Below are 24,441 nucleotides of genomic sequence, written 5' to 3'. Positions count from 1 at the left end.
TGTCTTTAAAGGAGGAACATTTATTAAAGAAGAACTTACAAGGCAGAAAGCTTCCGTCTAACAGGATTGTTGTGGGCCAAAAAAGATACCAAGAACTAAGTCCCAGAGACATTTGTGATATCCGTGAAGAATCCAGGGGAAGGGAATCACCTTCTGGAACTTATGTATTTTCCATTTTGGAGAACATTTAATTGGAGCTATTCTAGATTTATTTAAGAACACTTTATGCAGATAGCATGGTAAGACATTTCCTTTGTTAGTTTATTATTTTATTTTAGTGTGAAGGACAGGATAGATGGACACAAGGACAGCTTTTGATTTACAACATCCCGACAAAGACGGATCCTTTTAGGTAGTGAAACTCCTCTATAAAATGGGGTCAGAGACATTTTTCCCACCGATTTAAGTTGAATAAAGGTCTTTAATCAAAAACATGACAACTTTGTGTCCGAATTACATTTCTGTGACTCCTAACATAAGCTAAATATAATTTTAATTGTAACAGTCAAGCAATCTTTGGAATCACTTTGCAAAAGTCAATCAAGTTGGTAAATACTCTTTGGATATGCTTAATACATTTCTCCTACACCCTGTAGGGACTTCAATTACAAGGATAGTGTTTGCATGTATATATAACACTTTGTAGTGACTGTTTCAGAAAGGAAGGCTTAAGGAAAAATAGAAAGATTAGAACATACTTTTAAAGTGAAGACAGTTTGAATCCTCCAATGAAATCTAGGTAAGTCTTTCCCAACAGTGAACGTGTCCAACAGATTACAACCTATGAAGGTACAAGCAATGCCAAAGTTAATGGATTTAGAAAAGTGCCTTTAGGGAGCCAGGACCGCCAAAGTCATTTGGACAAAGTCTATAGTTCTGATGCACTTCTTGGATAAAAGTCTTTCCACAAAGTTAGATAGTTAAAATCACTGTAGGCACACAAGCTGTAAAGCCTGTGCAAGGGGAGTTGAAATTAACTCAAAAAGTTAAGCAAGTGCAAGTCTCAAGTGAGACAGGATGACTTGAGGCAAGAAGGTAAGTACCCCAAGCCCAAAAAGTATCTGTGGTTAGAAGAAAGTTGTCCAGCTGGATTCCGTCTTGCTACAGCCAAGCAGACCCTGGTTCCTGAGCCTCAGTCGTGGGGACAAGAGGGAGGACATCTGGAAGGCTCCTGCGGCAGTACTCGGGAAAGGCTTCGGCAGCTACGGGCTTCCTTCGATTCAGCGGCACTTCACAGTTTCAGTGCTTCGCAAACAGCACTGATGCAGAACAGTTAACTCTGGGTGGACTATCCTTGCTCCCTCGGTCCTGCACTTTGTTGAGGGGACTCTGGATCAGGATTTTCTGCTTCTGGAGTGTCCCGAAGAGGTTCCTGGAGCTTTTAGAGAGATTTGTCCTGCGCAGGGGTGTTGCTACATTTGGAAAAGAACTGGGGCTACACTAATTTTGGGACTGTCGGGATCCGGGGCTAGCAGGCCTTTTGGTTGTACCCTCTGAGCTTTTATCTGGGGCTACAACCAAGAGACCCTGGGCTACAGCTTGGAAGCAAGACGACACGCAGCAACATAGGTTCGGTCCGCGCTTAGAAACCTCTGGGTATTAAGCGCGTAATAAATAACCAATTCCAATTGCATTCAAAGAAGCTCACTTCAAATGACAGGTGTGAAAGAGAAGATTGTTCATTAAACTAACATTTATATTGGGAGCAAATCCCTCCGGTCTAAACATACCCTTGAATGTCTTCTCAAACGTTTCTTGTACCATGGACTGAACAGGCTCAAAATCCTTATAATTTAGACCAAAATGTGGTCATCACTTGATAGTTACCAACTCGTAGACATCCTCATCTGGCTTTGGGATGTGGTACTGGGTCTGCCCATCAATCAGAAACCGGAGACGTAGGTAATGTGCGGATGTATCCAACAGAAAAGCCTGCAAAAACACAAGTAGGATTTCTTCAAAAACCAATCAGTTTTAAGTAATCTTTATTTTGTTAATACACCAGACAGAAGTGTTCACACATTTGTTTAAAACTCAATTCATTAGATACGAAAATCCCCAACACAACTCTAAATGTGAATATTTCAGATCTAGAAATGTAAACACATTTTTCTAATTTAACTATTTGGTAAAACAAAAGACAACCCACGGCACAAAAGAAAAAATCCCACCATAAATATACCAGTAAGAGCATAAAGGGTGCTACGCCTTATTGCAAACCCAACAGTGTTTTCTGTGAGCATTTATGTTTTATAGTACAGTGTAGGCAGCCTTCATGAAGCGGACTATAGGACTCCAATATTCCAACCTCTCTTCAGCCAATCATGAGAAAGCCGCCCACTGTGTTCTTATAGCACGCTTTATCCATAGGGATATACGAAAAAGATATGCATGAGCAGTGGGTATCTACAAAGTAAAGTTATAGCCTTAGAGACCAAGGAGCGGGGTCATTATCATGGCATAATGACCTGCCCCCAAGTGAAGTAGGTAAGTTAGATGAGATCGGGAAGGATCCTACTATAAAGCGATTATCCAATACCCGCCTCCCCCTCAGCACCCTTCTTTCAGGTTTAGAAGACTTGTAAAACATAGCGGTTATACCAAAATACGTTTTGAAGTTGTGATGGGGAATTAAAACAGGTTAGCTTAATAGTGAGTGAAGTAAATAGACAAGTGTTAGTACATTAAATGTGATTGTTTTCTCGACTTTTCAAATAACAAGTCTAAGTATTTTATACTTCCTACACAGTCTCTCGCCACCTCTAAAGTCAGAATGTTTGGATTGGAATGCAGTGAACCTCATACAATTCAGAGAGGAGCTCGGGACCCTCCCCTTGAGCAAACCTCAAATTCCACCTGCCAGCGGACTCCTCCACCTTAACCCTAATTACTGCTCCTTTTGCTTAATTATAATATATTACTGCCCTGCTGCAACCTGTGTTCCTTTACCTGTAGTCCTAAACAACCATAATTGCAAAGCATTCCATGCTCAGTAAATAGCCAAAAAACAAAAACAAAAATAAAAAATAAATACAGTAGTTATTGAGGGAACTCTAATCATTTTGATTGGTTCAGAGGAGGTCAATAAGTACTTCCATGTGGTGATAAAAGAGATCCTTCTGTTTGGAGGAGCAATCGTAATACCAATATTAAACTGGAATTTTAAGCCACTGTTCCCCAATCCTTGGCCACTGTTCCCCAATCCTTGACCCACGCTGAATTTCATAGTAAAACGCTGCCATACCTTATTCTACACATCAAGACTAGTAAATGGGGCTAGTACTGCAGGGAAAGAGACAGCCTCTCTTGCTGGGCTAAACATTTACAACTTTGAGCAGCACTGAGGAATTGTCACCCACTCCGGTAGATTCATTTAGTCTGGCAATTGCAAATAAGCCACCATGCATATCATGCTAAACAGTCATCTACGATTAAAATATTCATTTAGTCAAACTGAAAAGGACATCAGTTCCTTTTCGGTGGAATAATTTTAAAAAGCATTGTTTTTTAATACGTTTTGCATTACTGTATTTTTATTTTTTTTTTGATTATTTGATAAATGACACTTTTAAACCAGCATTGGCCATCCCAACAGTTGGGCTTTTGTGTAATCATGGGAAATCATAGTAGCAGAAGAGGCCGCCTTTTGTCTCCATTCAAACTAATGACACTTCTTTTGTCTCCTTAGTCTTCCCCCCTTTTGATAGGATTTCGATATAAACTTAATATACATTTAATATAATAAAGATATCTTTGATATCAATTGTATATCAAATATATTTTTATATAAAGTTTTAGTTTTATATAAAAAAAGGCTATAAAGTAAATGTACATTTTATACTAAAATGATATAAAGTGAATATAAATTGTATATAAAAAGGTGCATAAATCTGGGCGCATGCAGCTGCAATGCTGCCTGGTTGAGGGCAAAGTGAGCTGTGAAAACAGACTGAATCTAGGATTTTTGCATTGTGACAATGATGCAGGATGGGGTTTGGCCTTTAAAGGCGCTAGGAACCAGTTATGATTTGTAGTTGACATCATGAGCTATTAATAGGTTAGGGGGGTTCTGGTACTTTAATGCAAATAAAAGCTGAATAATATTGAGAACAATTTGCCTTTTTATAAGTAAAGTGTGGTTTATAGCACTAATACATAAAACTACTGGCTTTGTCAATGCATGTTTGACATTTAAAAATAAAGAGAAAGTTTAACCTAAAACCTACTGACTGACAATCGGGGGTGAAGTCTGAAAAATAAAAGTGAGGAGACTGAAAACGCGATGTGGCGTTACCACATTCAATTAAATTAGCTTTGCATAACCACCCAAATTGCGCAGGACGAATGACATTCGCCTTTCATAAAATCAACACACACAAAACCAAGCGGGGATACTTTCTCATAATAGTGTTTTTGAAAAAGTTAAAAAAGTGTGCATGTTTTAAACTCCAAGAACCAGTACAAATGTTTTCTCTGGAACTTGCAGTAACGAAATGGGACATTTCACCTTTAGTAGTTTGTTATTTTTTCATCAGATTTTTTAGTGCAGTGGTGAAGTGTCTGGCCTGCAAACCTGACGACAGTGGTTCAATCACGAGTTTGGCTTTAATTCATAAATTCAAAGAGAACATTCAATGTTTCTCGTTTTAGCTGGGAGGGCGGGGGGGACTGAGTCCACCTTCTAAAAAAAAAAAAAAAGTGGGTGGGCTCGGTCCACCCACGTGTACCCTTGACTTGAGCCCTGTTGTCAATACTTGCTGCAGTCTAAATGCAGAGCAAAACTTTAACCAAAAAACGACTGGCTTTGTCAATGCTTGTGTCTCATTTAAACAGAGTAAAACGTTAACCTAAAAGCTACTTGCAATTGGTAATGCTGTTTTGCTTTAAGACACAATGGGCCTCATTACAAGTCCGGCGGTAACTCTCCTGTCACTTGACTCGTAACGCGGTTTCTGCCGCCTGAGATTCTGGTGACACTTGGACAAGTCCGGCGGCCCTGGGCCACACGCAGTAGTTTATCGCTATGATCGCAATGAAAACAGGGCAGCAGCCGAGCTAGGTTTCATTTACAAGTCACGCAAGGTTTTGGCACATAGATTCTTGTGTCAGCAGTGAAATGCTAGGAATTTTTGTGTTTGATTATTAGTTTTTTATAATGCACCTTATACCGTACCTGAGTTTGGTTTCTAAGCACAGATCCGGGATTCGAACTGCTGTTGCTCTGCGTGGCTTGCATCCAGGACCAGCGCATTGCCCCTGTGCTTTTCTCCTTTTACTCCGTTCTGCTGCCCATCCAGCAGAAAATATTTTAAACATGGAGCAGGGTGATGTAATGCATCCACAAGTTATTTTAAAACTGCTGACTTTTGAAAAAGGACATCCGTTTGTATTGATAGCAATGATGTGCATTTTTGAACATGCTTACCTCAAAGCAACAGGTTTTTATGAAGCAAACGGTGAACAGGTGGACCATTATAAGACTGGTGATAGAACGGTCATTTTTGCTGCATCATATATGGTGAATATTGATATTTGCATAGGCCTCATATCTCTGGCAGCCAGTGGTGGTAGGGAAGGGTGTGGTGCCTACCTGAATTCAGTGTTTGGAGTTCAAGTTGACGGCTGAGCCAGCCCGAGTCCTATTGTTTGTGGAGGACAGCTTTCTCTGCTAACAGCAACTTAAGCCCGTTAAAGGTGGGTTTTTTAAAAACTATGTTTTATTGGTGTTTGAAGGCATGAGCTTAATTACATGTTGAATGCACAAAGCACTTGAGGTTTTAACTTGGTGTTACCTGCACGTTTCACTAATTGAAAATTGTGTGCAGGGAGAAATGAGATATTTTGCTAGGGGCATTCTGCAGCAAGCTAAAATTATCTTTGTTAGTTCTTAGCAGCATTGTTAGAGCAGTTGTAGCCTGTTTGATGTATTAAAAAATGCAAAAGTATAAAACTATATTTGTAATTTAGACTCAGGGCCTGGGCAAAGTGGAACAATGCATGTGTGAAGGTAAAATATTGCTAGGACTTATTTTTACATGTGGACGCTGCATTATTTTAAACTATGTATAGGGCTAGCTGGTGTTAAAGCTGCCTGTGGAATGTGCGCTGCGAGAGATAGGGAAGGCTTGTAATCTGTACACATTTTTCTTTGCTATAGGGATTCTGTAGGGACATACTGTATCTCTTATCAAACTTGTATGTAGATAATGTGCTCACGTGGCTTTTCACAGCCTTCCACAGGGAAAAAAGCTGACTGCAATGTGTGCCTTTAGAGGGGTGCACACAATACTGACACAGCTTTTACACTGCAAGCTTCTGTAAATATTCATTTTAAACATAACATTGTCAGGGCAGGTTTAAACTATATGACGAACTGAGTTCGTAAACGAAAGGTACAAGATGTCAGTGCATTGTCAAGCCCCAATTTGGCAGACAGAACATGGGAGAATTTGAGTTCTTGTTAAACAGCGCACATATTATGGAAGAAAAGTACAGCCAGTTTTTCTTTCACACAAGCGGGTGGAAATACTGATTTTAAAAAATGTTACAAGTTCCAGGGTGTTGCAGCACATTCTGGAACCAATTAAATATGTTTTCAGGGCTGGCCTCTATTAACACGGCATATGATTTCAGTGTTAAATGTCAGTGCAGTTTATAAGAAAAAGGCACTGATGAAGTTGACAGCCCTGGCTTTTATATAGGCATAGTGAAAGTAGAGTTTGATGGTGAGGGTTGATGAAAGCAAGCACAAATGAAAAGGCTGTTACATTTCTACTTATACCTTACACCCAGGGTTCTTATTTATTTAATAGCAAATGTATTTTGAAGTAATGTTTGTATAATTGTGTGTCTCTTGGGGAATAGTCGGACACATGCTAGCGATTTGGATTTGAATGTATGGTGTGCAGTAATTATATTTTTTGCAAGTTTTGAGGAGTGGTGTTTACAGACAAAATCCTAATTTGATTAAGCAGCACAGGGATATCAAGCCTATATGTATACATTACAGACATAGGGCCGGGTTGAAAAGTGTGATTTATAATGGTGCCTTTGCTGTTTTGACCCTGTTGCATCCTATTTTGATGTATTAAATAGCACAAAATTCTAAAAGCTAAATATTTAATTTGGACACCGGAACTGTCAGAAAGTGCTACGTTTGTCATGTCTGCAGGGTGAATCAATGTTAGTATTCATTTTTTACATGTGATCGCTGCAAAGTGGGCTTTATTAATTATGAGCTAGATGGGTGGTAGCATGTAACAGCTTTTCTTTGGAAATACAATTATAACTTAGCATTGTCTTTTTCACAATATTGACAATGCTGACAATGTGAATTTATAGTTTGGCAGGCGGGCCCAACAGGATTTTGCCACCTTTGTCAGAGATCACACATATGAAGTGCTGTAGCCGAGAATTTTCATGTAAACAGTTTGAAATGTATTCTTAGGATTCATGTGCTTGTTTGTTATAGAGGTTTAAGATGTTGAAATTGAAATATGCTGATGCTCATTGTATAAAAGTTTTTCTATTCTGATTCTATATTTTTCAGTTTTTTTACAACACAAAATATTTTCTCCTGGATGGGCAGAAAACACAGTTGAGAGGCTGACTGTCCGCAATTCCTATAATTTCACAACTGACGCAAGAGTCCATGTGCCAAAACCCTGTGACGCTTGTAACTAAAACCCAGCTATGCTAATGCACTGTTTTTATAGCTATCACCTGGTGTGTGTGGCCCAGCCAGCAGACTGTCTGTGAGTATTCATTTAAAAACAAACCACACATTGTCGGCATTATCTAAAATTAAGATACATTGCGTCTTAAAGCAAATAGGCATTGCCAATTGCCAGTAGTTTTTAGGTTAAAGTTTTACTTTTTATTTTTAAATGAAAAACATGAATTGACAACAGCCAGTAGTTTTATGCATTAGCGCTATAAACCACACTCAATTTATAAAAAGGCAAATTGATCTCAATGTTTTTTTTTTAAAAAAACAAGCATTGCCAAAGGCAATAGCTTGAAAACATTTGTGTTAGCCCCCGTAAAAAATTTTTTTGCCTATTTACACAGGGTTAGCGTGCCAGGTTCCCAGCTTCAATTTACACAATATTAAGTTTAACGCTACTAGCCATTGAAGCTATTCCCCCGCAGTTTTTATATTTTTTAATCACACTATAGAATTTAAATTTTTCTCTTGCTCTTAACACCTCCTTTGTCATAATATATTCCAGCCAGCTTCATGCCCGGTTATGGTTATGGGACAAACATGCCCGGGCATGTCCGCCAGGCTCAACCTAAAAACCACAAACAGCTATCCTAAAAAAACATTTTTTATTCACCTTTAAAAACATACATTTTTATTCAGCTTTTATTCACATTAAAATACAAGGACCATGCCTAACCCATTAATAGCTCAATTCTTTTATATGAAATCTTTATAAAAATCTATCAAATCATGATGTGAAGTATAAAATGCATACCTCGTTCCTAGCTCCTTTAAGGCCAAACCCACTCCTGCTTCATCAACGCGTCAACGCCAAAAACCTAGATTCAGTGTTTCGGTCTTCACAGCTCACTTTGCCCTCAACCAGGCAGCATCACAGCCGCATGCTCCTCTTCTCATGTGTACTTACCAGTGGATTCTGACCGTAATAGAACATATCTTTGTCTGTGAGGAAGCCTAACCTTAGCTGCCAGAACTTTCCATAATTCTAACTGAGTACTGACTTGATAACCTCATACTGTTTGAGTAACTATTAACAGAGTGTGTATACAAAACGAATACATCATGTTTATTGAGGGTCGTGTTTCGAAGGTATTATGTGCTGGCTGTTTAGGCAGTGCCGTAAATGGACATTATTTACTGTGGGATCCCACCAGTGACATGGGGGAGAGGAAGCGGGATGGGAGGATTGTTCCCACCCCTCAAACATTTGCCTCTCAGAAGATTAATCATCAATACCTAGAAAATAACACGAGAGGTGCATTTCCTTTAATGTTGCTGGTAAAGTATAAAAGGGGACACATCTTTTAAACCTAAAAGCAGTATTTAAATATTACCTGCCGAGTGCAATCACAGGTGGACTTATCAGTCGGACAAGGGCCAAATGCTCATGGGGTCCCCCTGCTCTGTCTCTCTACCCTGAAACACAGAAAACCAAGGCTGCACAGACCCTCCCAGTGAGGCCATATCGTTAAATGTGTCTTAGCGGCAGATTATATACAACAGGAAGTGATTTGATATACGAAGAAAATAACTGGCAGTGACTATTGTTGTGGCACTTGTTTCTTAAAATGATGTACGGTTTCATAAGCTATTTAAGTGTGATTGTGAAATTATGGGGTACAGAACAAGCTATGTGAAACAATGTCATGCATTTCACTTGTGTCTGTATAAGATTTTTTGTAAATTCCCAATAATTTTCATGCTGGAACATGTAGGCTTCCATTCAGGATGGGGAAAATAAAGCTACAATTATAGAAGGTCATTTTCCAAGTTAATCAGAGTGGAAAAAAGTGGTGCTAAAAACATTTACCAGTACTTTTTACGTGGAGCAGAATTCTGTATGATTTGACAGGTGAAGTTGGAAAGCAGAGTGGATTATGCTGGTGGAAAACCTATGAATTCCAATGAAAACCGGCAGACCTTTACACCTGCAGGCAGATTACAAAGGAATCTTTTGTAGATGGCTCCAACAATCGCTTATTGTGGGAGGGATTACACTTTTCCAGATGGAAAATTGAAGAGAAAAGGCAATTTTTCCTGTATTTTACTATTTACTTTTCCAGTACTTGGTGGAAACAATTAACATTTCATGGAGGAACCCTTTTGCAACCATGTGCAAATAGAAGTGATCCCTCCCCTCAGTCCAATTTAGGTTTAAAAACTAAATGACCCACTTACCATTTTTCATCAACACATTTCTACAGTGATGTATACATTGTATTGTTGATTTATCATGTCACTTGTGCCTTTTCTGAAGTCATATGCATAAGAGTATTATTTTATGTAGGCAAAATCAAACTGCAACATATGTGCCAACTTGAGCTGGGAAGATGTGTTGTCAAGTACCTACATGTAAGGCTATGCACACATTCTTGATCCTGGGCAAAACATTTAATCGCACTGTGCTTTACCAGCCAAAATAAGGTGTCCCTAGAAGTGATTCAGTTTGCAGTAAAATATATTCCAGTAAAATATATTCCAAAAAAGCCTCACTTGTGGTTTAATTGATGGGCAGCGCAGGGCTGAGGGACGGCCAAGGAGACACATGCACATCTTTCATTGGAAAAGATAAGGCTGCATTAATTGAACAAAACTGACATTCAACATCAAATCAAAGCAAACAAGTCATCATAGACAATTGCATATTGTTAACAGTATGCACCAGACAATGACATATTGGCTCCCTCCCCTCCGCCATGCCACACCAGGAGGCCAGAAACCCCTCAACCTGCAACATCTGCCTCCTGATCCAGCACCCCCTGCCCTGGCTGTCTCTGCAACATGCTAGCACTCCCCACAGTTAACTCAATTGAAATGTGCTGCAAAAAATGCAACAATATTGCAATTATGTGCTTCAAAATGTCATTTAGTAGGAAATAAAATGTCCCATTCCTTCCTTTAGTATTCTGGGAGGGTGTCTGTCTTGCACAACAAGATGGCAGGATCACAAGCACCTCCTCTGTGTCCTGCTGGGAGTAGCCACAGTGTTCAGGGAAGCATTATTGAGCATGCACCACCTGAGATTGAATAAGTACCGAAGGCTTCATTGCTCAGCCCTCACAGAGGCAGAGGGAGGTGGGGTATAATCTGCGATTCTCTCCAGCCATGCAAAGAAAGCATGGTGGGGTAGATGGGAGTGGTGGTAGTTGGGAATGGTGGTGAGGGGGACCTGAAGAAAGGCGCCTAGGGGTGAAAGGTGAAGGAGCAATTGATAGAATAGAAAGGGGAGAGCAGCTAGGAGGGTAACAAAAGATAGGTACATTGTTGTTGCCTCACTATTTTGCTCGCTTCTCTTTCTCTCTGCTGTATGGTTCGTATTGCTCATTTATTGCATTATGTTGAAAAAGATCAATAACATTTGTTCTTCGGTCATGATTAATTGGGATTCACATCTTGTTCAGGGGTCTGCAATATACCGTTTTTTATTTTTCATGCTTTGAAAATAGTTTTCCTCATGGAAACGGCATGTGGCTGGAAACTGAAATGAATAGCGAATGGAAGGTCAAAGTAGCGTGGGAGGTTATGTAAGGGAACAAGGGAGCTAATGGAAGAGGAGAGCAGAAGACTTTGGAATGGGTACTGAAGAGCATGTGATTTTGGAAGGGGCGAGTGGTTGGAGGGGGGCGGAATCAGATTTCCCACTTGAACAAATTGAGTGATCCTGGGCAAATCACTGTCAGGAAAAACATTTACTTGCACTTGTAACAGCCATTAACTACTGCCACTGAATATCCACCTCCCATGCCCAGCCTAACCGGAGCCTCTGCCAATGTTGCACCTGAAGCATGTGTCTTAAATCTGCCACTGAGTGCAATCCTTACCAGCATCCTGATCAGACATTGAAGTAGTCTTATGGGTAAGTGTCTTGGCCCTGGTCCCAACAACCTGTGTTTGAATCCAGACTGCTTATGCAACTTTTAAAGAAGACCAGACTAAACTAACTGAAGGGTGCAAATGGATTTTTCCTCATCTGGGCAGGCATGTTTTGCAGGATCACAAATATAGGAAATCTGGCTCAAGGTGTTTAGGGTGCTCCTACACTCTCACCCAATGGAAATTGGGCCCACTGATCACAAATCTGGCCCACCCAGATGAACATTCCTGGAACTGGATATTGAATTGGGTTGGGGGCCAGAGTTATGTGGGATTCGTGAATGAATGGTTAATCCATCTAGGCAATACAGTGGAAAGAATTAAAACATTTTCACTTTACAGTTTTTTGTGAAGAATGCATTATTTGATGCTGTGTTATGTTAAACCATTTATAAAGTGCAAACTCTCACCCCGGGGGGCATCATGGCACTACAGAAGAAATAAACAAAGACATAAAAAAGCCACAGACCAAGTCCAGATTTTAGGCATCAAAAAGCCAGGGTTTCACTGCCTGCCTGAAACAGATGATCCTCAGTAAGGCAGAGAGGCGTGGGAAGAGTTCCACAACCGCACAGCCACGACAGAAAAGGAGCAGCCCCCCACACAATCACATCCAACACGTTGAACCAAAAAAATAAGCTGTATTGGCCAACCTCAAAGAGCGAGCCGGCACATACCAGCGACATTTCTCCTGCACGTACTCAGGACCAATATCATAAAAGGCACGGTGCACAATGCAGAGGGCCTTAAACGTAATCCGGCTGGCCATTGGGAGCCGATGAAGCGATTGAAGGACTCCTGAAACCGAGATGGAGCAAGAGGCCCAGTGGCAAGCCGTGCCGCTGAATTCTGAAGGATCTGCAAGCGCCGCAACAGATAGGCTGGTTGGCCCAGGTACAAAGAATTGCAATAGTCGAGCGAGCCAGCAACCAAAGAAGAAACCACCACGGGGCTAAGTCCCACGGGAAGAGGGGAGCACTTTAGAGTGTGGAGTTTAAAGTAAACCCCTTGACAGACGGTGTTTATTTGAGGGAGCAAGGAAAGGACATGTTAATGTTAAAGGACATTTGTACCGCGCACTATCACCACCGAAGTGGTCCCCTGGTGCTCTGGCGGCTCTGAAAAAGGGGAGGAGAAGGGGTGGGTTACTGGGAGTATGCTGGAAAAGTGCAAGAGAGCAGTGGTGTGCTGTTGGCAGCCTCAGCCCGGTGGGTCAGTTTGCTGGGCTTGGGGTGTTTTACGGTCCGTAGTCGTGTTCTGTTGTGCAAGTCTATGTGTGGTTTGCTTTGTTGTTTCATTGTTGAGGTTTGTGCGGATTGCTGCGTTTTAGGCTTGTGGTTGTGTTTGGTTAGAGTTTGAGAGGTGTATGCAGAGAGATGGAATTATTAGTTGGTTGGTTAGTTGGCATTGCTGTCCATTCAAATTATGGGATTCCTTCTAGGTGCGGTACATGCTGACATTCACATTTCTATCTAGATGGGACGCAAACTAAAGTTCAGAATTCGGAGTGTGGCACATGCTAACAATCACATTTCCATCTAGATGCGACGCAAGCTAAAGTTCCGTTCCCTACATGTGTGGCACTAGCATATGTATCACAACGCTACATTTACAATCCATTTACAGTGGTCACAAGTCTTCCTAAGTATGTATTATTAAAGTCTATGGCAGTCTACGCTATGGAAGGTAAGGTAGAGTGACGGGGGCTTTCTGGAGTAGAGTAATTGCTCTACACCCCACCCATGCCACACTCAGTTTTGTTGGTGTCTGCTGCCTTCCTTGGCTTCCCCTGCAGACACCTGCAGACACTTTGTGGAGCCGCCTCTGTTGGAGCCGCCCTTGGCCTTGGGGCCCTTCGCCGCAGGGGCTGCCGGACAGAGGGCTGCCCTGGGGAGATGGCTTTAATAGTGTAGAGTGAGCCAATCGAGGTGAGGGGTGGTCTGGGAGGCGGGAGGGGAGGAATGGGAAGCGAAAGGGGAACGGGGAGAAAGAACCACGTGGGCGCCGGTACCAGGAGGTACCGCAGCGCCTGATGGAAGCATGGGAAGGTGGAAGGACCAATCAGGAGTGGTGGGCGAGTTGGGGAGGTGGGAAGGAAGGCACGGGAGAGCGAGGAAGGGAGAGGGGGTCAACGGGCAAACGAGGCCCTAAAGATGGCTAAAAGGGGGCTCCCGAGGCCACAACTCACCTGCTCAGCCCCATGGTAATGGCGAGCACGGTGTTTGGCCCACAGAAGCCCGGCAGCATGGAAAGGTGAAAGGTGGAAAGCTCAAAACTTGACCCCAACATTTTTTACTACAGCAACTGGCTGGGCCACAAGGCCCAACTCGGGCAGCAAAAAATCGGCTGACCAGAGAGATGTCTCAGGTGGGGCCTCGACGACGAAGACCTCAGTCTTGTCAACATTAAGCTGGAGCCAGTTGGAGCCCATCCAGATCAAGATTGCCAAAAGGCAGCATTGGCAGTGCTCAGCTGTTGATGGCTGCGCCAAATCAACTAGTTTTCCTAGGTGATACAATGGCTAGGTTTGCAGGATCAAGTGCCCGTTTGGCTTTATTCTGACACTTCTTTCTATTTACTTTTGAACTTTTTTTCTAAATTGTAGAGGTGAAATGTTTTATGCATTTGAAAGTTTTATGTTTCATTGTGAAGAGATCATAACATTTTAAAAATCAGAAATGCCCAGTGTCAGTCCAGACGTTTTTTTGTTTTTTTTTTAAAATATTTTTGTTTATGATCTCTTCAGGTGGGATCAATTTATTAGACTGGGTGCAGCAGGTGTCGATTTAATTTACAGCCGGCAGTATGTAGGATGAGTCAACAATAATAATGTTGATTTTGAGGACAGACACCCACTAGTTATTACCTGAATGTTCATATATACTCATCGTATACATGTTGTCAATAGTTCCATTCAGACATCTGAACCTGTATTTGTTTTCTAGAAGTACGTCATCCATCTTGCAAAGATTCTAGTCTTCGACCATAAGCACTTATTGACCAATTATATGCAGTTTTTGGAATGGTGCGGGGAAAGGGCCAAAGAGGGAGCAGCAGCTTACAGGGAGAAAATTGATAGGGCAATGCAGAAAGGTGGAAGAATGGCCAATGGTGAAAGGATGGGCAATGGTGGAAGGCGGAAGGACAGGCAATGGTGGAAGGATGTAACAATCAAACAACGCTTGTTTTATCAAAGCTACAAGCAACAAACGATACCAATGGTTAATTCATACCAGTGGTTATTAATGTGTAGGAAATGTGGCAGGGGCATGCAAATCTAGGCAACCATATCATATGCAAAGTGTATGTGCACTGTTTGGAACCCTTGTTTTAACATGTGAACATGTTCCTTTTTTCCAGTGAAAGCGTGCTTTGGCTTTACTTTATTCCATTGCACCCGTGTATCAGGTGTTACCCACTGTGAATCCACTTCCATTACCCGAGACCCACTGATATACACTACGCCCACAAAACCCTACAACAGTAGGATGAATTTCATTTGCAGAGAGGGATAACAATATAGGACGGAATATTGCCTAGCAGCAATGTATTTTGTGGAATAAACCTATGTTGGTTCTTACAAACAGAATGGAATGCAGTCACCCTAAGCAGAGTGACACACTTTTTTTTTATTTTTTTTTTTAACAAAACTGCATTACCTCTGAACGATTCTGTGCAGACAAAGTCAATTACTACTGCAAAAATCAGCTTAAACATGCACACCTCGCGAGCGACCCAGGTGGGACTCAATTCCAAAATAACCAATAGAATTAAATTTTACTTGGGACTGGAGGGAAGGGTGGAAACATCTGAATGACAGTGAATGCAATGAAACCCCAAGATGGTTGATTTGACACATTTTAATATTGATAAAGGTTAAAACCGTCCCTTGGGAAGTATTAGCATTAATCCACCAGGGCACACAAAATATATTAGAATTGTTGAGCTACAAAATTAAACAGGAGAACAGATGGAGTCATTCCCTATCTTTTAACCAATGGGAAATGAATGACTCAATATCAATCTCGTTAAATTTTGAAGGAACACACGTGTGATAGCGCCTGCAATTTCACAAACGCAGAAGGGAACCGAAGAAAGGTTAAGGGAAAGCAGGTCATAGACACGCTAAGAGAGAAAAACAGACAAAGGATGGGCCTTAAAAAGAAGGGATGGGACTGTGGCCATCACAGCAGAGAGCAATGACAGGTTGAACCTGGTTACAACGAACTTGATAATCTAGAAAAACATACTCAATTATATTTGATAACTGAGGCGTGAAGAGAATATATGAATGGCAATAAACTAAGGTTAAGAGCATAGCATTTTGCAACAGGCATGGAGTGCATGTTACATTAAAAGTCCCAAAACACTTGTTTTCGATAACTATATCCTCAGGTTTTCCCGAAATTTAAACATGGCTTGGATCTGGATAATCCATGGGGGAATAGAGTTCCAGGGGATCATTCATCAGCTAGAAAAGTGTTTCAAAGTTGACAACCGCTGGAATCCGAGGTCTTCAAGGCGTGAAGTCCTCTGGATATGAAAGGTTCTAGGACCATCACAGAGTGTCACTTTAAAAGCTAAGAAGTGGAGAGAATGAGAATGCGTGGCTTTATGAGCCAAACAAGCGATATTAAACTGAGTACTGGCTACCTAAGGGAGCCAGCGCAGTTAAGCTACGGTAGCAGTAATTGTTCTCTAACTTCCGAGGTCTGACAAGTAACCAGGCCGCAGCCAGAAAGACTACTGTCAGAAGAGTGAGAGCAGAAGAAGCAAGTCCCTACAGAACCGCAATCCTAAAGTTAATATGTGAAAGAACCAAAGCTTGAACTAACATAAAAGTGTCCCGAAGAAACGAAAGATTTATAGACCGAAGATAGAAATTAGCCACCATAGCATTAATGTGAGGGACAAACGAAGTCAAGTGTAAAACCCAAACAATCCACTGAGGAAGCAGAAACTGAGGGTGCACCAGGAGTAAAAGCTCTAGATGGCCAGGAAAGTACAGAATTCCAGAGCAATGAGTGAAAGAACAAAATTAACTCCATCTTTGATGTTTTCAATTTAAGGAGATACGAGGATATCCAGATCTCGGACCTTTGAAAGTATTCTCGCAGACGATGGATATTTCCAAGATATTATTTGCAGATACAACTGGGAGTCAATCAGCACATTGGACGTCAAAAGTCGGGAACCAGATTTCCCAGCTACTCCATGGATAGATTTAAAAACACTGTTGACAAGATTGATCCATGGGGCACCCCAAATAGCATCTGTTTTTTTTTTAAAACACTTTTTATTTTGCGTATTACCGAAACATATAAACATTTGAACAAAAAGGGCAAACGATAAACAAAAGCACAGCAGGATACATTACCAAGTCCACACAAAAAACTATCCACCACAGGGATCATCTAGAGAAAGAAAGTTTTCCACGACCACCAAGAAATCGCAGCAGTCCACAAATGGACACCCCCCTATGCTCCCCCCACCCACTTCCCCACAAATCTTCTCCCATTTCCCATGACAGCCTCTTGAATTATATATTCGTTTTTCCATGGCCATACAGCAATCCATTTCCCCTGCCCACTTCTCCAATCTCGGGTGATCCGCTGCCCCCAGAGTGCTGCAATAGTCATCAGTCAGGCTGCTGTAAACAATTTCTCAAACCTTGAAAATCACACTCCCAAAGGCAGCAATCTTGGGTCCCCTGGTATGTCCAATCTGGTCACAGAACGTATCCTGTCCAGACATTTCTGCCCCAAGCAGCAAACCCCTGGCCATTCCCATAGAATGTGGAAAAAGGTCCCTTCCAGACATGTAGAATGATCCACCCGCCCCATTTGTGTAAGGTAGTACGAGAGTAGTAGACCCTATGCAAATATGAGTTGAATCCGTCTTATACGTGCCGAGATACCCATCTCCCAGGGGAAGAGGCGAGCTTCCACCCAATCCTCAGGTTGCATCGGCCCAAGGTCCCTCTCCCACTGTGCCTTGACATTGACCAATACCTTTGTGGCATAGGCGGTAACAACCTGATAGAGGGTGGAAATAACCTTGCTTTTTATATGCTCTGGGAGAAGGTTCACCTATATGGGGGAGCAAGCTGGGATCTTAATGACAAACTGAGGAGATGAAGCATGCGAGAGCTTCATGAAGTGATATGCTTCAGTCTTTGGTAGCCCGAATTTGTAAAGGGAATCATTGCCCAGTCTTTCACCATATCCTTACCCTTCACACATCTCTCCCAGGCCTCCGAACCTGCCAGTCTTCCCCACTTCCGGGAGTTGGGCATTATTTCATAGTGGCTGTATCAGGGTAGCCTTGCTCCCCCAAAACACACAGCGATGAGAATCCTTCCATATTTGCCTACTATGATGCATCATAGGTGAGAGCGGATTCTTTTTTTTTGTCCGCAGTAGAGAACCTTGTGAGGTGGAGACCCCACCATCCAACCTCACTCATTCCCAACATGTAGGAGCGACACCGCCCCAAAGAGCCAGTCGTTTACAACTGCCAGTTGGGAAGCGCAGTAGTAGCTACGCAAGTTCGGGAGCCCAACCCCTCCTTCCCATACCAAGCGCTGCACCGCGACCAGGGCGATGCGAGACTGCTCAAACCCTACCCCCATAAAAGCATCCGAGGAGCCACATCCACCTGGTCAAATTCCACCTTGGGTAATGGGGAATTCTGCAGGATATTCATATACCAAAGTAGGGCTATCATCTTAAACAGAGCCGCTTTCCCAAGCAGCATTCACGAGAGGGACTTCCAGTGCGCGTCATCCTGCAAAAACCTCTCAGTTATAGGGTGCAGATTGCGACACATACTCCACAAGATCTGGGCCCACAAACACACCCCTAAGTATTTAAAACCCGCTACTGAAACTCGGTACGGACAGTTCTGGGGAAGGACATCCCAGGCCGGGGTTCTCCACCTATCTAAACTTTTAATATATGTGACCTAATCTAGTCTAGATTCCTCCCCGTCCCTCTAATAAAACAGACCTCACTCATGTGCCCAACATTCTGATCTCTGCTGATCATCATCCATGCTCTTCCATTTCATTCCTATTGGACCTCTGGTCACCTTTGACACAACTTTGTAATCCAGGACAATTACCCAAGTTAACTGGGTTGCCTCTTACCTTTACAATCACTAATCTCCACCTCCTGGAACAAGGTCTACAAGAACCCATCCTCCCTCCATTGTTTACTCAGTCTGTGCCAGTCCGTGCCTATCTGAGTCTCCCAGGTCTCCATTGCTTGTTCCCTTACTCTTCACCTTCTACACCTTCCCACATGGTCAACTCGTTTCATTCTTGTTTTCTTATCTCTTCACACATGGCATCCAAACCTCCTTGCTCGTCCCAATTTCTACTCCTGCGCTCTAGGAGTACATTGCCACTTGCCTCTCTGCAAGCTGTCACTGGAAGGCCCTTTGTTGTCTCGTCCAAGATTATAGTTATCTACCTCTCTCCCATTATCTACCTCTCCCATTTCATTCTCCCAATCATCCTCCCTCAAGGATCACAAACTTGATGTCCTTTTTACCACGATAGCAACCCAACGTACCTCTACTGCAGCCATGATTAACCCTTGCATCAGAAAAACCTGCACTCTCCACATCTACTCCCAACTCTGCAACCTTCCCCCTACACTCTCCCTAATTTCTCCATTTCTTTACCACCCTGTGCTTTCTTTTGGGTTCTCCCTTCGACCACATCTCCCACAACTTGAACTACTTTTCAACATTAAAACCTCCCACTCCGTTAATTCTTCACTGAAGCGCAACATCCTAAGCCATGAAGGAGATGGCTCAACTTACTGTCTCATTAGCGCCCTCCCAATGACCCTGTAAAACACTTCTCCACACAGGACTCTGCAAATATCCAGTACCCCTGGACCACTGTCTGGTGTGTGTCTTGTCTCTGTGTTATGAATTCCCTGCAATCCATCAGTCAGTTGCACCCTCCTTTCCCTCCAATATAAGGTGGCTGATGGAGGATTGTCGCAACTACAGCTGTGTTCTTTTATGTTTCGGGATGAAATACCCTCTTCCCACAATAAATAGACATACAAATAAATTCAAATGCAACTAAAGGGATGGCTTAACAGAAATGGTTGCACTATCATACCTTGCACAAAAAGGAGTCAAATCCATTTTGAAAGGTTTAAGTATAATTATGCAGCAGTACAAAAGAAAACAAAAACAATGACTATCAAATTATTTCGAATATATTTTTGCCCTAGTGCTAAATGCAACTTTACCGGAGAAGTTGCAAAAATGCACCACGTCTGAAACGGATTATGTGATGCTTCACAATGGTGCATGGTGCCATCTGCTGCTAAAAAGCAGTATTACACCTCATCTTTTCATTGATTTGCAGTGTGAGGAAATCTCAGCACATGGGCAATTTTTGGAGTATGTCTCAGCTAGAATCGGCTGTCTTAAAGCTGTAGTAATCGGGGGTATATCTTATTGGAAAAGAACGTCTCCCTTTCAGAGCACTGCTTTCACTTTAGGTTTACATCTTTGCATCCAAGTATGTTCCCTTTTTTGGAGCCCTAAAAGTAAACTATCACTATGGAGTCTATGCCAAATCTCAGTGGGGGTGGACACGCGGAAGAGCCAGCCCGTTAATGGGTTCAGGTTCATAATAGCTCACTTCATAGTAGTGACCCTCAAAATAAACTAGTTCAGTCCCTAAGGAATATTGGTATCGGGGGTGATGCCTCCCCCATTGACATCACATCTTACCCCTTTCTTCCACCACAGAAACGGGATTCATTCCCACCAACCTCCCATGTTCCCTTGCTTTCACCTATCATTTTCAGACTAATCTGCCTTTACACAGCGCATGTTTTTACCCAGATACTTCTAAAAGGCAGCCTGTTCTAGAGGCAGAGCACGGTGCTTCCAGTGAGTAATCGTCACCTTTCATGCAGAATCGCTAAAGAAACATCTATAAGGTAAGGCAGTTTTCTATTATAAAAGCGTTGCAGGCTCATTACCCCGGAATCGAGAAAACAAAACAGAGTGTCTCCTCTTACTAACCAAAGTTGTATAGATATTTCAGCTTCTCTCTACACTAGACTATACAGTCTCCTGCTGGTCCAGGTGAAAGAAACCATACAGTGCTTAGATTTTTCCTAATGCATCCAACTCTTGCTGGGCGGCAACCTCCAAATCTACCCTCTGACAAGTCTTCCCTCGTGATCTCTTTCTGGAAATCAACATCTCTGCTAACATGCACTCTGGCCGCAGACAGAGGTACTCATGCCACTCTTCTCTCCCCATTTTCAACTCCATATGGATGCAAGGGCTGTCATCTTACTAAAGGAGGTTTCTGACGGAGGCCTTGCATCCTCCTGGTAACTTCTCTGAACGGTTTCTACGCTATCGCAAGCTATCTAGAGATGAGGTCAAAAGAACTGAGATGTCCGATGAAAAAAGCCATAGAAAACATGGTTTCTTTAGCCTAGCGAACAAGGGTCCAGCCAAGTGACCAGTGTATATGAAAAGGTTTGCTCATGAGATACAATCCAAACTACGGTCCTTTCCACAGATAAGCATCAATTAAAACAGAGATCTGCATTTCAGAAGCTTATCCATAAATAACCCACACTTTCCTGGGTAAAGAAGCTGTTATTTGGACAGCACCCAACATGCACAGTCTTATTTGCTAATCATACTGAGTTGCATAGTAACATTTTTCATAATACACCCTGCAGCAACACTTGCGCATGAGCAATCACTTTAGAGGGCCACAGTAAGAAGCATTCTGTTCTCGCCAGCACAACACATTCCAAGGTGCACCGCGAGGTTCTATGCACACAATTCACATGCATGGGCTTAATGAAAACAAGATGTGGGTTGTGGGTAATACAGATTTCCGTTTTAAAATGGTTTTCATTTCCTTTTCATTAAAAACTTCTGTGCATCTGCATTAATCATAGGCCCACATTTATATTAAAGTCTTCAAGGGAGCCATCTATACTGCCCCTGTAGGACAAAAGCCCATCCAGTGTCCTAGAGAGAACATTAAACTGTGCACAAGTGCAAAGGCATTCACACAAACTGTCAATGAGGTTTGTGGTCATATTGACAAATGCAGCAAACGACATGCTTAGAATGATATGACATATTGCAATGAATCAACAACACCAAGTTCATTCATACAAGATCGGCGTAAATTTCTTAAGTGCATCGACAACATGACAAATCGCACATGAAACATAGATCTTGAAATGTGTACTATACCAGAAATCGACTGGTTCACAGATGGCGGATGGCAAATTGGTGTGAAATGACGAGGACCAAATAGATAAGAGGAAAAAAGAATGAGCTGGATGCAAGACATAGAAGAAAGACAAAGCTTGGTAAATGTCAGCAGACAGACCATCATGGCATGAAAGAACAGAGATACAACTACATTCAATCACCTTCCTAAAGCTACTCAAAAGAGAATGCACCGCTGTGCTCCCGTCCCCATACGTCAGACTCTGTAGCGCCATAATCATCTTAATAGCTCCAGTGCTGGATTGGCAGCCTGCGCTTGGAACACACCTGGCATCAAGCATGTAATTACCATCCACAGATGTTTTCTTCCAAGCCATCATTCCATTGGGCCCAATTCTGATGCTGGTGCATCATTTGTGATGGTTATATGTAAAACAGACTGTAACGAGCATGGCACCAGCCTCGGGGATGTCAGGGGAATACTAGGACTTTCAAAACGCATCAAGTCGATCACCATCCACAAAGGTGTCATTGCTTGAGGACCTCTGGCATCGTAAAGATAATTGCTGCTAGAGGGATATCAAATATTCATTTTGCAACCATGAAAGACATTCACAGTGGAATCTGCATGCTTCAGTCTTAGACACTGCGAGACCTTTGTGTTTATATTCTAATTTATTGGAGTTGTATAACACGCCACATGGAGAGCAGGCCTCATCAAAACGGCTTTATCAGAAAACAGAAAACAGTTTACGCTACAGCAACTCAGCCTGTGCAGAAATATCACTTGGACAGTCAATGAAACCTGAAATACGGATAAGAACTAGCGGGGTTTTAAGAGCTTCAGACATTTTGGATATCTAAATATTCACGCTATGTTTACAAATATTTCTTTTAAATCACTTGACTCTGGATTTCCTGAGCAAATAATTGTTTTCCATGCATGTGATGTGTTATAGATTTTCTAAACGCAAGAACAGGAAAGGTGATTAAAAGAACTGGTTGCAGGGAATGACAGTTCTGGGTGCAGAGCCACACATCCTACCTTGCAGATTGCCTCGAGAGCATCTCTTGCGGTGTCCTCCGGGTGAATAATGACCAGCACTGGCTGATCATTTGGCAAACAGACCCAGGAAGGGGTTAAGTATTCTTGGACCCAGATATCGCTGTCATGATTGTGTGGATGAAGATTGGTCAGTGACGCATCAGTTTCCATCTACACCAGAAACGGAGACAAAAGCAGGCAAGGCATTATTCAATGTCCTATCGCTACAGCAGGTTATGACATATGCAGATAACAGAGGCTCTTCCTCTTAATTCGGGAGGCATTGTTTATTTATCTGGGTCCACCCATAGGCCAGGGTGCTGCCAGCTGTAGCAAGCAAACACAATTACTGTGCTACAGGGTTGCCCATGGCCAAGAGACTAGAACCATGTTCTAAGTAGCTAGATTTGTAATAATCAAATTGACAAATTGCACTGTGAGGGGAGTTGCGCACCTACCAATGGGATTTCTTTAAGGCTCACAGTAAGAGTGCAAGCAAATGTTAAGGGTTAAGTAACATAATACAACTTTTTCGAACACACAGAGTGCCTGGCACAGTGGCCGCTTGTTATTGGACAATTGTTATGCAACCCAGCCCGCATCACAGCTCCAACAATTCAAACTCTAGTATTTTACACCCTACATTGAGGAGAACCATCTCCGGTTCCGGAAGCACCTCAAGACCTTCCTCTTTTCTTCTGCCTTCGCTCCCTCTGCCCCCTGCTGATCTGTTCTCTCTTGGCACTGTGCACCTGGCCACCCTCTGTCCTTCGGGCCCAAGTACCTGCTCACCCTGCCACCCTCCCGCACTGCCTCCAGGCCACGCCTTGCACTGGGGTCTGTATCTGTACCCATACGGCCCCCCTTTTTCTTCCTGCACTTATCAGACCTACCCTTTCTCCTGCCTTAAACCTAGCACTTGCAAAATGTTGGCTTCATTACCACTGTTTGTTGCATTTATTATTTATTGTTATTTATCTGTTTCTCCTCTGCTTCGCACTTTCCACTTCTCCCTTCTTCCATGCACTTTTCCCCTCCCCCTCGCCCATGCAGTTGCGCGTTCTCAATGTCACTGGGCCTAGTAAGATCGCCGTTTTGTTCTCCCCTGATCCCCTCCCTTGCCTTGTCGCGCTCTGAAACACTTGTGTACGAGCGCGATAGAAATAAAATATCAAATATCAAATACATTTGAAAGTTGAGAAAATTTTCAGCAAGTAAAAAAGTTCTCGTTGTCAACTGGAGTATGTTCAGGCAAGTATAATTACTTTTCACTTTTAAAAACGTTTTTGTGGCAACATACTTACTTTGTGCGCATACATGAAAATCTGACCCCGCCATCTTGGCTCCCCTCTTCAGCCCATATGACACAATAGGAGAGCTTCTCATCTTGGCATGCGCTGCTGATCCCTGCAGTCTAAACTGTGCAACATCGAAGTGCGGGTAGCAAGAGAGCGTGGACGCCTTCATAGCTGGTACAGAGCACAGGCATAGATGATGACTGCTTCTTTGGCCGCCATGTGCTGGTAAGGCACTTTTAATGTGAGGCCACTGAGGC

The 24,441-nt window shown here is 42.5% G+C and overlaps 1 protein-coding gene across 4 annotated transcripts in view; it reads right to left on the bottom strand.

Moving 5' to 3' along the window:
- The window catches only part of TIAM1 (TIAM Rac1 associated GEF 1), an 853,394-nt gene that overhangs the window by 422,763 nt on the left and 406,190 nt on the right, over positions 1–24,441 (bottom strand). For all 4 annotated transcript variants that reach the window (XM_069636354.1, XM_069636351.1, XM_069636352.1 and 1 more), the window contains 2 exons: positions 22,887–23,057; positions 1,828–1,932 (listed from right to left, as the gene is read on the bottom strand). In XM_069636354.1, the coding sequence (XP_069492455.1) occupies positions 1,828–1,932; positions 22,887–23,057 (276 nt within the window). The remainder of the gene's footprint in view (positions 1–1,827; positions 1,933–22,886; positions 23,058–24,441) is intronic.

The sequence above is a fragment of the Ambystoma mexicanum genome, chromosome 7p (genome assembly GCF_040938575.1).
Source record: "Ambystoma mexicanum isolate Mex_15411 chromosome 7p, UKY_AmexF1_1, whole genome shotgun sequence".
NCBI lineage: Eukaryota > Metazoa > Chordata > Amphibia > Caudata > Ambystomatidae > Ambystoma > Ambystoma mexicanum.
The sequence above is the reverse complement of the archived record's forward strand: the minus strand, read 5'-3'. Positions and strand labels throughout refer to the sequence as shown.